General features: G+C 43.4%; 1 protein-coding gene across 1 annotated transcript in view; it reads right to left on the bottom strand.

Annotated features, from left to right (window-relative positions):
- PPARD (peroxisome proliferator activated receptor delta) overlaps positions 1 to 5428 on the bottom strand; it is an 18855-nt gene extending 13427 nt beyond the window's left edge. Inside the window, exon 1 of the mRNA XM_018560604.1 lies at positions 5344 to 5428. Within this exon, the coding sequence (XP_018416106.1) occupies positions 5344 to 5353 (10 nt within the window). The 5' untranslated portion in view covers positions 5354 to 5428. The remainder of the gene's footprint in view (positions 1 to 5343) is intronic.
- Between the last annotated feature and the right edge of the window lie 6928 nt (positions 5429 to 12356).

Genomic DNA, 12356 nt, shown 5'->3' on the forward strand with positions numbered 1-12356 from the left:
CACTGAAAAGAAAGCACTATATGCCCCCCCCCCCCCCCAAAAAAAAATAAAGTTAATTTCAGTACAGCGTTGCATCACTGAAGAAATGGCAAAGTACTGCAGCGCTGAATACTGAAAAATGGCCTGGGCAGGAAAGGGGGTGTAAGAACTCGTTCTTCAAGTGGTTAATTAGTAACCGAATACAATTACTTCAGGCTAACTAGCAGTTTTATAGAAATCATAAGAAGGCATGTGTAGCAAGGATAGGCACAGCTTTTATACGTATGGTATGAGTGGATTATAGCTGATCATGTGCTGCACAAATCTGTTAAAGATCAGCTATAATCCACTCATATATTAATAAACTGATACACTGGTCAAAGTAGTTTGCTACCTCTACATACTGCAGTCTAAGTGCAGTGATAAATGTCCTTTAGTGTTTCCAACGATTTAACTGATGGAATCATGTCAGGGTGAATTCTCACCTCATAATGCACAAGGAGCTCCTTTCATAAAATCATACTCTCATTGCTTTCTATCCAAAGTTCAAAAAGAGTATGCAGCATGCGATCTACAGTATGCTTTCCTTATCACAGTTCAGCAATGTTCACACATATACTTAAACTTAAAATACATTATTTTTAAAGACAATTAGCTAAAAGTAATTAAGGGGGGCATTTATTAAACAAGTCTTAATACAGCCGTACCATTGCTCAAGAAAAAAAAAAAGCCAGGAGGAGAGCCAAATCATGTGACTTGTCAAAGTCATGCGACTGGCTCTCCTCCAATTACAGATTTCTCTCTGTTGCTTTAAGCAGAGAGAACTCCATAAGATAGAGCAGACTCCATACCAAGACCTGCATTTTATGAATGGGCTGTAATATGCAGGCTACAGTATTAGGTTATACTGCTATATAAATGTAGGCCCTACAGAAGACCAAGTTGCTGGGTCTAAGGAACTGCCTGATGTTCACCATGCTCCCAGGTTGCTGTCCTCAGTTACACTCAATGGCTGACAGCAGGCAGAAATAAGGCATGGTACAAAAAATGGGCAGCCAAGATTGTGGTCAAGTAGGCAAAAAGGAAAGGCAGATAGATAACAAGGATCATCGAGAAACAGGAAAAAAAAAGTTGGCATTAACAAAGATCATTGAGAAAAAGGGAGAGTTCATATACAGCTATCAGAACTGGAACAGACATCATGAGTACAGGAGCCTGGTGACAAATACTCAGAGACGTCTTTGCTCAACTCCCAAGTGTACTGAGCAGGTTTAGCCCAACTCCAGAAACAGCTATTTTAACTGTTTTTTTTTAAATCTTTTACCAGGGCTGGACAAATCCCAGGAGCCAGGTAGCCAATGCACCACAACTGGCGCCTAACTTTTTCTCTAGTTGTTGTCAGTGGAGAAAGAATAAAATAAAAAATATCGTGCTGCCTCCTGGATTGGACAGACTGGCACCTAAATTCCATAATAATTTGCCCAGCACTGTTTTGTACCTATGTCCCAGATTGCAACACAATGGCGGGAACAGACTGTATTAAAAACAATGTCTTATCATGACCTATCTTTTTGTCTGCACTGAAAATGCATCAAAATACATGATGATGCATACAGTGTGAACAAATCATGCAGTGATGCAGAATCGCATGCAAAGCTGTACGCAATCCCGCATCACATGCTAGGTGCGATGTGTTGCCATTATTTCCTAATGGCATACCAACACACCTAGCGCATTGCATGTGCATTGTAACCTATTACCATGCAATCTGGTGCAATGCAATATTAAAAAAAAGGTGCAGGCACGTTTTTCAGATAGCTATAGCTCTGATAGACAGTGCCTTCAAATGAATGGGCTGCCTGCTGCAGCGCACCCTGCAGCACATCTGCGATGTGGACAAGGGCTAATACAAGTGTGTGGTGTTAATTGTGCACCAGTTTAAAGTTTGCGAGTAAAAATAAAGTGAGGGCGAGTGGAAATTTAGGTCTCCAAGCACCGGCTCGCGGTTCAACTCCGGCCCGCGAGCAAGTACTATGTGGCCCGCTGCCAGCTGACATGTCAGGCACACGGTCGCACACCGCGTACCTGACTTGCGGGAGAAGCTCCACGGTCTGCATCTGTGTCGGATGCAGACTGCAGAGCCGCTCCTGTCAGCTCCAGCTTCCTCGGCCGGAACTCTGACAGTTCTGAGCTCCGGCCGAAAGAAAGAATGTATGTGAGCAATATTTGTCCTGGGGGGTTGGGTGTAACGTTGAGAAGTGTATTATTGTGCTTTAAGCTGCCCATACACCTTACAACCATCGCACAACTTTCGTTATGCGATGGTTGTAAGGTCATTAAAATCTCGTACGATCTGCCCATCTTGGACAGGCAGATCGTACTTGCGATCATCGCAAGCTCTCCCCGCTGAAGGGAGGGCTTCTGGTGATTGCAGTGCTGAGTGGGCAGCGTGCGCTTGCGCACACTGGCCCGTGTGGCATTCGTCTTCCGACCACGCCACCCACCCGCCAAAAATCGTACTATTTTCGGCAGGTTTTCCAGCGTGCTTGGAAGACGAAAGTCGTACGAACTTACAGTAGAGGCGGTCGCACACTGCCCATACACCTGCCGATTATCGTACGATTGCGGGATCATACGTTTATTTAACAGGGTGTGTTTAGGGGCGGAGTTAAGGCCGGGGCAGGGCAGGGCCTGGCTAGTAGCTCAGGACTTGAAGTTTTGAGCCCTGTAATTATTATACAGCACACTGCAGAGTACCACCAGCTATATAGGACTACAAATCCCAGCAATAATAAATGATACGGCGCAATGGAGAATAACACCATCTATAGAGAAATACATCAGATCCCAGCAATAATACATTATATACAGCGCAATACAGAATACCAGCAGCTACAGAGGACTACAAATCCCAGCAATAGTACATTATACTATAATGCACTTTTGCTGGGATTTGTAGTCCTCTGCAGCTGGTGTTATTCTGCGTTGCGCCGTATAATCATTATACAGCACACTGCAGAATACCAGCAGCTATAGAGGACTACAACTTCCAGCAATAATACATTATACAGTGCAACGCAGAATAACACCAGCTGCAGAGGACTACAAATCCCAGCAATAGTACATTATAGTATAATGTACTATTGCTGCGATTTGCTGTATTCCTCTATAGCTGCTGGTATTCTGCGTTGCGGCGTATAATCATTATACAGCACACTGCAGAATACCAGCAGCTACAGAGGACTACAAATCCCAGCAATAAGAAATTCTACTGCCCAACGCAGAATAACACCAGCTACAGAGGACTACAAATCCCAGCAATAGAACATTAGAATATAATAGACTATTGCTGCGATTTGTTGTATTCCTCTGGGATTCGTTGTCTCCTTTAAGCAGTGGTTCTCAACATGTGGGTCGCTGTGTGATATCTGCTGTGCTAGGTGAGAATCCTCCTCAGCCCTCTCCTAGCACAGCAGTGTCAGTTCTCCCGCCATGCCGCCAGATGTCACTGCAGCAGCCACGTCATCCCTAAATTTTACCATTGGGGGTCACCACAACTTGGCAAATGTTACCAAAGGGTCCCGGCCCTAGAAAGGTTGAGAACCACTGCTTTAAAGGAACTTGCACAGATAGAAATATGAGAACTGCCATTACTGACTTGTTTTAAAAGAAGCATACTCCAGGGCTTTCATTCTGATCCTGGGATCAATATCAAATCAACTCCTAAAACAAGTATATTCATATTAAGTATAAGGACACCTGATATGCACATATTAATTTGGGGTCAGTGGCTCACAGGGTAGCAATGGAAGGATCAAGTTGACAGGCCTGAAGCTTCAAAAACAATTCAGCAGTGGCAGTTCCAATATTCTGTCTATACTGGTTTAGTTTTTATTAACAGGCACTGATAACAACAAAACAATGCAAGTGTAAGAGTACCTTGATTGTGATAGGTGCCAGACAGGTGGCAGCATGGGACAGAGAAAAAGGGAAACCAGAATGTTACAACCATAGTATGTAAAGGAAGTGGTATAAGATGGTGCAGACAAACACAACATCTTAACACAGAACCACTGAAACTAATTGACTCACACCTATTCTGCCGTTCACACATATTTATTTAGCTATGCTTAGGCATGTATTCGTTTATTTTGGCAATTTTTGTATTCATTTCTCATGATTAATATGTTTGTATCTTTGCAGTTATTATCATCGCTTACCACCTGTAAATCCAAATAATTCATAGTTACCTGATAAAAAAAGTGTATACATTTTAAATTGTGAGAATGGTATCAATAAAGGATAAAACATCCTATAAATAATTATCCATATACTGTAAGGATATTGCTGTGCAAAAGTGACCCTTCTGTAGCACGATATTGCGCAACAAGATCGTGCAATATTGCTGGTAATGCACGACACTATTGAGTCTATTGGGGCCAAATTGCGCGTCATCCGCCGAAAAATAGTTCATGTTCCAGCTACAACGCTTGAGGGACGAGCTACAGGCGACATTGAGCTGTGAGATGTGAACAGCTCAATTAAAATGCATTGAACAAGCTACAAATTCTGCGGAAATATGTGCGACTTTGGAGCAGAAATCGTGCGACAAACCGCTAAGTGTGAAGGGGTCTCACATCCAACTCCCCATAGTCCTAACATGGATCCGGTAAGTTCAGTTTTTCCAAAACAATGGATGGACACAGATGTCATAAAAGTAACATCTGTTCTGTACAGATCCGTTCATGGATCCCCTGCTGATCTGAACTGACAAGCGCCCCGGTGAAAGGGGCTTTACAAGGTTTTATAATATATTTATAAGTGCATATCAAAACAAAACAACAAACACACTGTAGCAGAGGCTGACTAAATATGTTAATACATAAATATGTTTAACTCAGCAGAGGCTGAGTTAAATGGTTAATACAAATATATGCATGATCACCCAAATCGAAGAACAACAGTAATCCCTCTCATCCATATGCTACAACAGATGCAATATCCTATGTCACTGTAAAATGAAACATTTCATATTCCTATCTCGCAAACCTCACAACGGTGTTTATGCATAAAGTCTTGACAGAACCATGAATCCTTGTAAACAAATGTGTAAACAAAATACTAACATCCTCCACATGATCCTCTGCTGTGACGGTGGAGGATCACGTTTACAAACACACAAATACATACAGTACCTCAAACTTCAACACACTTCCTATGATGTTTACAGCAAGGAGTATGTACATCCACACACACAGACATCTTGAACCTTCACACACATTGCTCAGTACATATCCCCAGGCAGACACAGACATTATTTAGCCTATCTTAGCCTATCTAAGAGCCATAGTAGGTATAATTTACCGTCTTTCATCTGTCTGCGATGTGACAGGATTTTTTTTTTTAATTCAGGATTTAAAGAGCCCCCCCTCCCCCTTCCTGCTATGCTGTTTCCTGTGACTCAGATGACATCACAAAAGGCAGCTGGAATGTGTGTGGTGGGGGTGGAGAGTATTACATGCATTCTTCACAAACTCTTCAACCCTTCCCTAATCTTCTGCATCCTATCTGTACAGTTTTGTCTATTCCACTGTCCCGCATTAAACATTACACCATTTCAGTACTGGACAATTTAAAAGATAACTACAACGCCATGGTGTTTGTATACCTAGAATTTTAGACATTGCCTACTTAGATTCAAAAAAGATTTGGCTTAAGAGTGTTTGTAAGAAAACCAAATACAGTATCCTTAACCTGCAGTAGCGGTATATTAACCAGGCCTTTCTTACCAGGCCATTTTTCGGTTTCATATTGCTGTGAAAGTGTTAGAGAAGCTCCAACCAGCAGAGTAAGATGATATGGTTTATGATATATACAATGCAGTTTGGATGCATATCTGAAAGAATCATTACTTTAGACCAGTGGTCCCCAACCCCCGGGCCGTGGACCGGTACCGGTCCGTGGATCAAATGGTACCGGGCCGCCCAAGGAACATTACATTATTTCCATTTTATTTACTGTGGTGTATTTCTCTCGGGTTTGTCCGACTTTCCAGGACGAGAGGTTAACCGCGAGCTGAGAGACGTCACCTAAAGCCACACCAATACCGCGCATGCGCAAAATATCGTGCTATCAGGGTGGTTTTAGGTGACGTCTGGAGCTGAGCGGCTGCAAGCGGCAGTGGCGTTGTAGCTTTGGTAAAGAGAAGGTGTGTATCGATCTTCTCTCTGTTCACCGGTACTTTCTCATGTTTAACAGTGCTTGGTGTACGTGTATATTGTGTTTGCTCAAATTGAACCCACAAATTAGCAAAAATGAGTACGAAACAGACGTCGTTAGAAAGTTTCCTTGGGAAAAAGAAAAGACCCAGTGAAGAGACAGAAGAAGGGCCTTCAACATCAAAGAAACATGTAACTTTTAACAGACAATACCATGAGTCCTACTTGAAATATCTAAAATATAAACAATCAACGTCCCCCCTCAGCGGGCCGCGGTAAAATGATCAAACGTTGACTGGTCCGCGGCGATAAAAAGGTTGGGGAGCACTGCTTTAGACAATCACTATGTCGGCTTGCTAATCAGGTGCTCCTATGTTTGTCCCTCCTCATCCACAACCCGGATCTATCAGGACACATGAAGCCCTGTTTGAGAGGTGATTTTAGAGGATATCCATGTATGTAAGATAAAAAATATATATGTTTTCTTTATTGCAATTATTTTTGTGTTATGATGTGCATAACAATTTGAAATGATCTTTTTTAGAATATTGTAGACACTTCTCCCGACGAAACGGTCTCTGATCGCGAAACACATTGGGGGGAGTTTATCAAAACTGGAGCAGGCAGAAACTGGAGCAGTTTTCCGTAACAACCAAGGAAAGTTTCGAGACCTGAGTCCTATCTGTGGCAGCGCTCTTCCAGATGTGTTATGGGGTGGGTTCCAAAACGGCGAAAAAAAGGGTGAAGTTGTTCTGGGGGCGGGGGAGAGGGGGTTTCTTTTGGGCAAGTCTTTCTTTAAAGAAAGTATATGTTGGGGGTTATTATGGGGTATGCGGAGGGGTGTGCAGCTTTGGTTTTAATGTGGACCGGGGTGTCCAACTTGGAAGGACAGAGCAGACAAAACAAAATGATGGAGTCTAAAGCGCTACTACCCTTGGGAACAGGGGGGGGGCTTGTTCAGGCCTGGGGGGATTGACGAATGGAGGTTTGTGTGACGTCAGATGCTCCATTTGGTGTTAGAGGCGAGAGGGAGAGAGAGGTAACATATGAGGCATAGGTGATGGTGCCAAGAAAAAAAGAGTGTAGTAACTCACCATGAGGTTCACATGGGTGTGCAGTCATCGACGTCCGGGTCTCTGTGGTGGGGGGTTGATTGCAGTTGGTCCTGTGGATTCCTCTGAGTTTGGGAGAAGTGTGTGCCGACTCCGTCGGTATGCTGCGGGACGGCTGATGGGGTGGTGGTTTCGTCCGCGGGTGCCGGAGGGGTCCCGTCAGGTCCGAGGATGGATGGGGGACGCTGGTTGGTTTCCTTCCTTGTGGAGCGGTGAATGTCGGCCGGTTTGTGCGCGCTGTTGCTGAGGCGGGCGCAGCTGACGCAAGTTCCGGTCTGGCCGGAGGAGGTGTACGAGGCGCCTCTAACACCAAACGGAGCATCTGACGTCACACAAACCTCCATTCGTCAATCCCTCCAGGCCTGAACAACCCCCCGCCCCCGCACCCTGTTCCCAAGGGTAGTAGCGCTTTAGACTCCATCATTTTGTTTTGTCTGCTCCTTCCGTAACAACCAATCAGCATCTCTCTTCAGTTTGCTCAGGTAAGATTTGAAAATGAGACAGAGAAGCTGATTGGTTGCAGTACAAATCTGCTCCATATTTTCTCCGCTCCAATTCTGATAAATTCCTCCCTTTGAGTAAACAAGCAATATTACCTTCTCATCTAGACCTTGCTGAATGAGATATGATGACGTTATACAGTACAGGAAGTACCTATGCTGGCTTCCACTGATATTGTAAAATATAAAGTGACAAGGAAATGTGATGAGGTGCATTCTGGGCCAGAATACACAGTACGGTGCTGGAACTCCTGTGGCAGCTGCGATGGGAAGGCTGCGAGTGCAGCATTCCCGCCTCAGTGTTTATACGGAGCAGAGCGGAGAACCTCCCGCTCCCCCGCTCTCCGTCCTGAACTACCTTGCTGTGGTCCCGGGTCCTGCAGAAGAACGGGGGACCCCGGTGGAGAGGGAGATGGCCAGTGAGGAGAGAGGCGGAAGAGAGGTAGCTGGTGGGGGGGACAGACCTGCAGGCTGCATACAAGTGATCTCGGCAGCATCGCTGAAATCACTTGTACAAAACAAGTGGCGGCTTCCCCGCTGTACTTTTAAGTCTGCTTGCCCAAAGCAGGGCTAAATGTAGAAAACAACTACCCATCCGGCACCCAGAACTGCATGCCCCGGGTGTCAGGTGATAGGAATTCCACACCCCTGCTGCCCCTCTACTCCCTCGATGGCCTTGTGGAAAATTCAGCCCTGGGTGCATTACATATAATATGTGACCTGTTTTTTAACAATAGGATTTTGAGCTATGTAATGCTGTCATTTTATGATGCTAATAAAGATTTCTGATAATAATATTTTTTTAATTTATGTTAAGTTATGTTTATGAGTCAGTTCTAAGGGTGCTGAAAAGTCCTACAAAAATATCTGTTGATAGATATTGTTAAAAACAACAGATATTGATGAAAATAATATCTGTTGTTATGAAAGCATGACTAAGAATTACTTTGTCACACAACACTGTAACCATATTCATGTTATATAATTTTTTTGAAGATTGCTGTTGAGACACATAAGAAAAGTGTGTCATGGTTACAGGAATAGTGTTATTATTTCATGAATTTCATGAACTATTCATATATTTGGCACAAACCTATAAACCTGGTGCTGGCTTTTGAGACAATCTTTGGAACAGATATATGCGCACTGATAAAGTACAGAGAAAAGTACAGAGAAAGTGTTGCATCTCTCTCCAAAGTGTGGCATAGGTGTCTGATCCAGATTTCACTTGGATCCTCAGCTTCAAGGCATATGCAAGACAGGCAGTTGCAAGACATATACAATATGAACGTGTGACAGACTAGTTAAGTTAACAAGTACTTGGTCTTACTTTGCAGCACTTTTCTTATTACCGAACTGTCTGAGTTTATTTATTGATTATGTCACAAACACAGCGCCAGAATGAAATATGAAGCAAATAAGAACTGCTTGAATTTGGGACAGGAGTTGGTAGAGGTCTGGAAAATGGCCCAGCATGTTTTAAAATTTGTTGCAGACATTTCTCTTATTCAATATTTTTATTGGCAAACAGCAATACAATTGACAACAATAGCAAGTCAAAGTACAATACAATGCGTTGGAGACAAAAAGTATTGGCAGATACACAAGGCCAGGGGTATAAGGAGAATGCATTCAGCATATAGCATTGGTCATAACAATGAAACAACTGGTAAGTGTAGATACGTTTTTGGGGTAATAGCCGCTAAATAAAAAGAGGGGAAGGGGAAAGTAAGACGAACATCAGAGAAGAAGAGGGAAGGGAACAAGAAAGTAATCAACTGGGCTTAGGAAGTGAAAAGAGAGCTAAAGCAAGGAGCTGCGTGCCACCGCAACCCCACAAAAGAACTACAGAAACTATGTCGATGTTGAACCCAGGTGTAAAAAAGTGTTCAGTCCAAGGGTATCAGATAGAGAAGGTGCGGACGTTCCTTTGTACATTAGTGCCAGAATTCAGGCGTAAACTCGATATTGAATTCCCCTGATAAAACATACAAAGTACAAAGGACCAAAAAAAAACCCTGCTTCCTTTGCTTTCTGTTACAAAACATATCAAATGCAAATGTCAGGGCAGTGTGAAAACATCCGAAATGACCCATTTCTGGACAGGTGGTCTGATTTGTTTTCCCACTATTTTTTGGAAACAAAGAAACATGCTGGTATTGAGGGGGTGAAGGGGTTATTGTACAGGTCACATACAGTGGGAGGATAGAGATAATGGGTTAATACACAGATGAGCAGGATGAGGGAGGTAAAGGGTTAATACACATATGAGAGCATAGACAGAATGCAGATAACATAAGCAGGAGAGAAGGGGGTAAAAGGTTTAAAAATGACTTTACTTTCATTCTTCTTGTTTTTCGCTGCTGCTGCTGCAGCTTGTTTTCACTCTATCCAAAACTTAAAATAAGGCTTTGGCTTCAGTTTCACTTTAACAGCTGCACCTTCACTTACACTTGGGTACACCCACTTACACCCACATTTCTAATGGTCCAATAGCACCTGTATTACAGCCTCCCGAACATCAGTTGTCCAAGTAATCGCCTGTAGCAATAGAAGTAGCTCTACAGGGGATTACCTGGAGAAGCGATAATCGGGAGGCTGTTACACAACACTGTATAAACCTCCAGAAATGTGGGTCTGATGTGTCTGGGGAATGCTGAATCTGATGGGTACCTGTGTGTAATTGAAAGTGTTGTTAGAGTACTATTATTGTAACTGGTAACCCAGCAGTATGTGGATGAGCTGTGGCTGGATGTCAATATATACCAGCGTAGTGTTGATATTTGTGAACCAATTTTTAAATCTCATTGGATTTAGCTGATAATAATGGTCCTTTAAAAAAAAAAAAAAAAATTCTTATCCTGGTGTCTTAGCTTTGTGAATTGAGCCTAGTGTGAGGAAAATATTAAGATATTACTCTCCAAAGTCCACAGCTTTATACTCACTTGAAGTGGAAGGACATGTCATGTGTCATGCTTCATATTTTGCAACTGTCCCACATGTTCCTGGAATATTTGCATAGCCTCTCTGTCTTCCTGCCTTCATGAAGCAGCTCCTGGCAGGGGTTATAGCACAACCTATGCTACACACTGTCTCCGCTCCTACACAGCAAGGAACCTACTTAGCCTATTGCTGATGCATGGAACACCTCCAGGGGGGTCCTTGATGCACCTCTTATCTCACAAGTGTCCATCCAATCCTCATTGGGTGAGTGATGTCTGACATAACAGCCACCATGCCCAATGTGAAGTTCACCATCCAAGTTCTTTTCTGTCAGATTTGGTGATGTTTCAGTGTTTCATAAACCTGTTCAAACCAAGTCATGTTTTTTGTATTTCCATTTCATAATGGATGTGTTATATACTCCTATATGTAACATTTTGAAACAAAATACAAATGATTGTTGTAATGCACAGGTAATTGCAGAACAGGTACAAGGAGACACTGCAACACCTTCTGTGAACAAATGCTGACTGTGACTTAAAGTTACATTAAAGCCAATCACCCCCCCCCCCATGGTGCTTTAAGGACTTACCTTAAATGATGCCTCTTGATCCGTTCATCTTCTTCCTTCCACTTGTATTCAGCAATCCCTTCAGCGCTGGTGCCGGCCATCTCTCATGCGCCCAGTGTCACCTGGATCATCGCTTCATTGGGATACCGCATTACCGCTACGGGGACACACACACACTTCGCGGCCTGGAATAATGGCCGAGCCGGTACAGTGGGGATCCCAGAAGGCCCTGCAATCAGCGGGAGGCCGGAAGATGTTTACAGAGAGAATTTCCGGCATCTTCCAGAGGCTACCTCCACAGGGATCCCAACCTGAAAGAGAGCACCCCCCTGAAATGATGGCAGATAGCACAGGAAGCAATAACAAGGGGAGAGCAGATGGCTTCAGGACCAGCAAAGTGTTGGCGTGAGAGAAAGGGGACACCCGTCTCTCGATGATGTACATCACTGCTGCAAGAGTGACCTGGGAAGTGGTGGGAGGCCTTTGGCCATTTTGTGTGATTTCTGCAATTCGCATTATCAACATGGTATGGGCCCCAATGATGGCTAGCCTAGACTATTGCTACTGGCCAGTAGTTGGATATTAATTGGGACTGTTACATTAGCAATCAAGTGCTCAAGGTGAAAGATAGTCTCTGAGATAGTTCAGTACTGCACACCTCAACAAATAGATAGCCACGGTTGCTCAGTGTCTGAATACTTGATGTATACTGTTGACTATTGTTCCTTCAATGGTTATGTCCTTTTAGGCAATGCTTGATAAGATCTATATATTTGTTGAGTAAAACTACTTACAAAACTCTCCAAGGTGTGTTGGTGTGCTGTGGATCCTATTTGGGCGGTACATTTCGGCTTGGGGACCGAAATCCCCAGGTTATTCTGGTGGCTCCCTTGGTGAGCGCTACTGAGGTATATTGTTGAAGACTCTGACCTTTTTCGTAATATAAAGCTCTTGGGCAAAAGAGGTCCCCCAGGAACCATAATTATTCATGTTGTTAAGATACAATATGGCCTCTATTGAAATTATATATATA

Source organism: Nanorana parkeri, unplaced genomic scaffold, assembly GCF_000935625.1.
Source record: "Nanorana parkeri isolate BGI_ZX_2015 unplaced genomic scaffold, ASM93562v1 scaffold468, whole genome shotgun sequence".
Classification (NCBI taxonomy): domain Eukaryota; kingdom Metazoa; phylum Chordata; class Amphibia; order Anura; family Dicroglossidae; genus Nanorana; species Nanorana parkeri.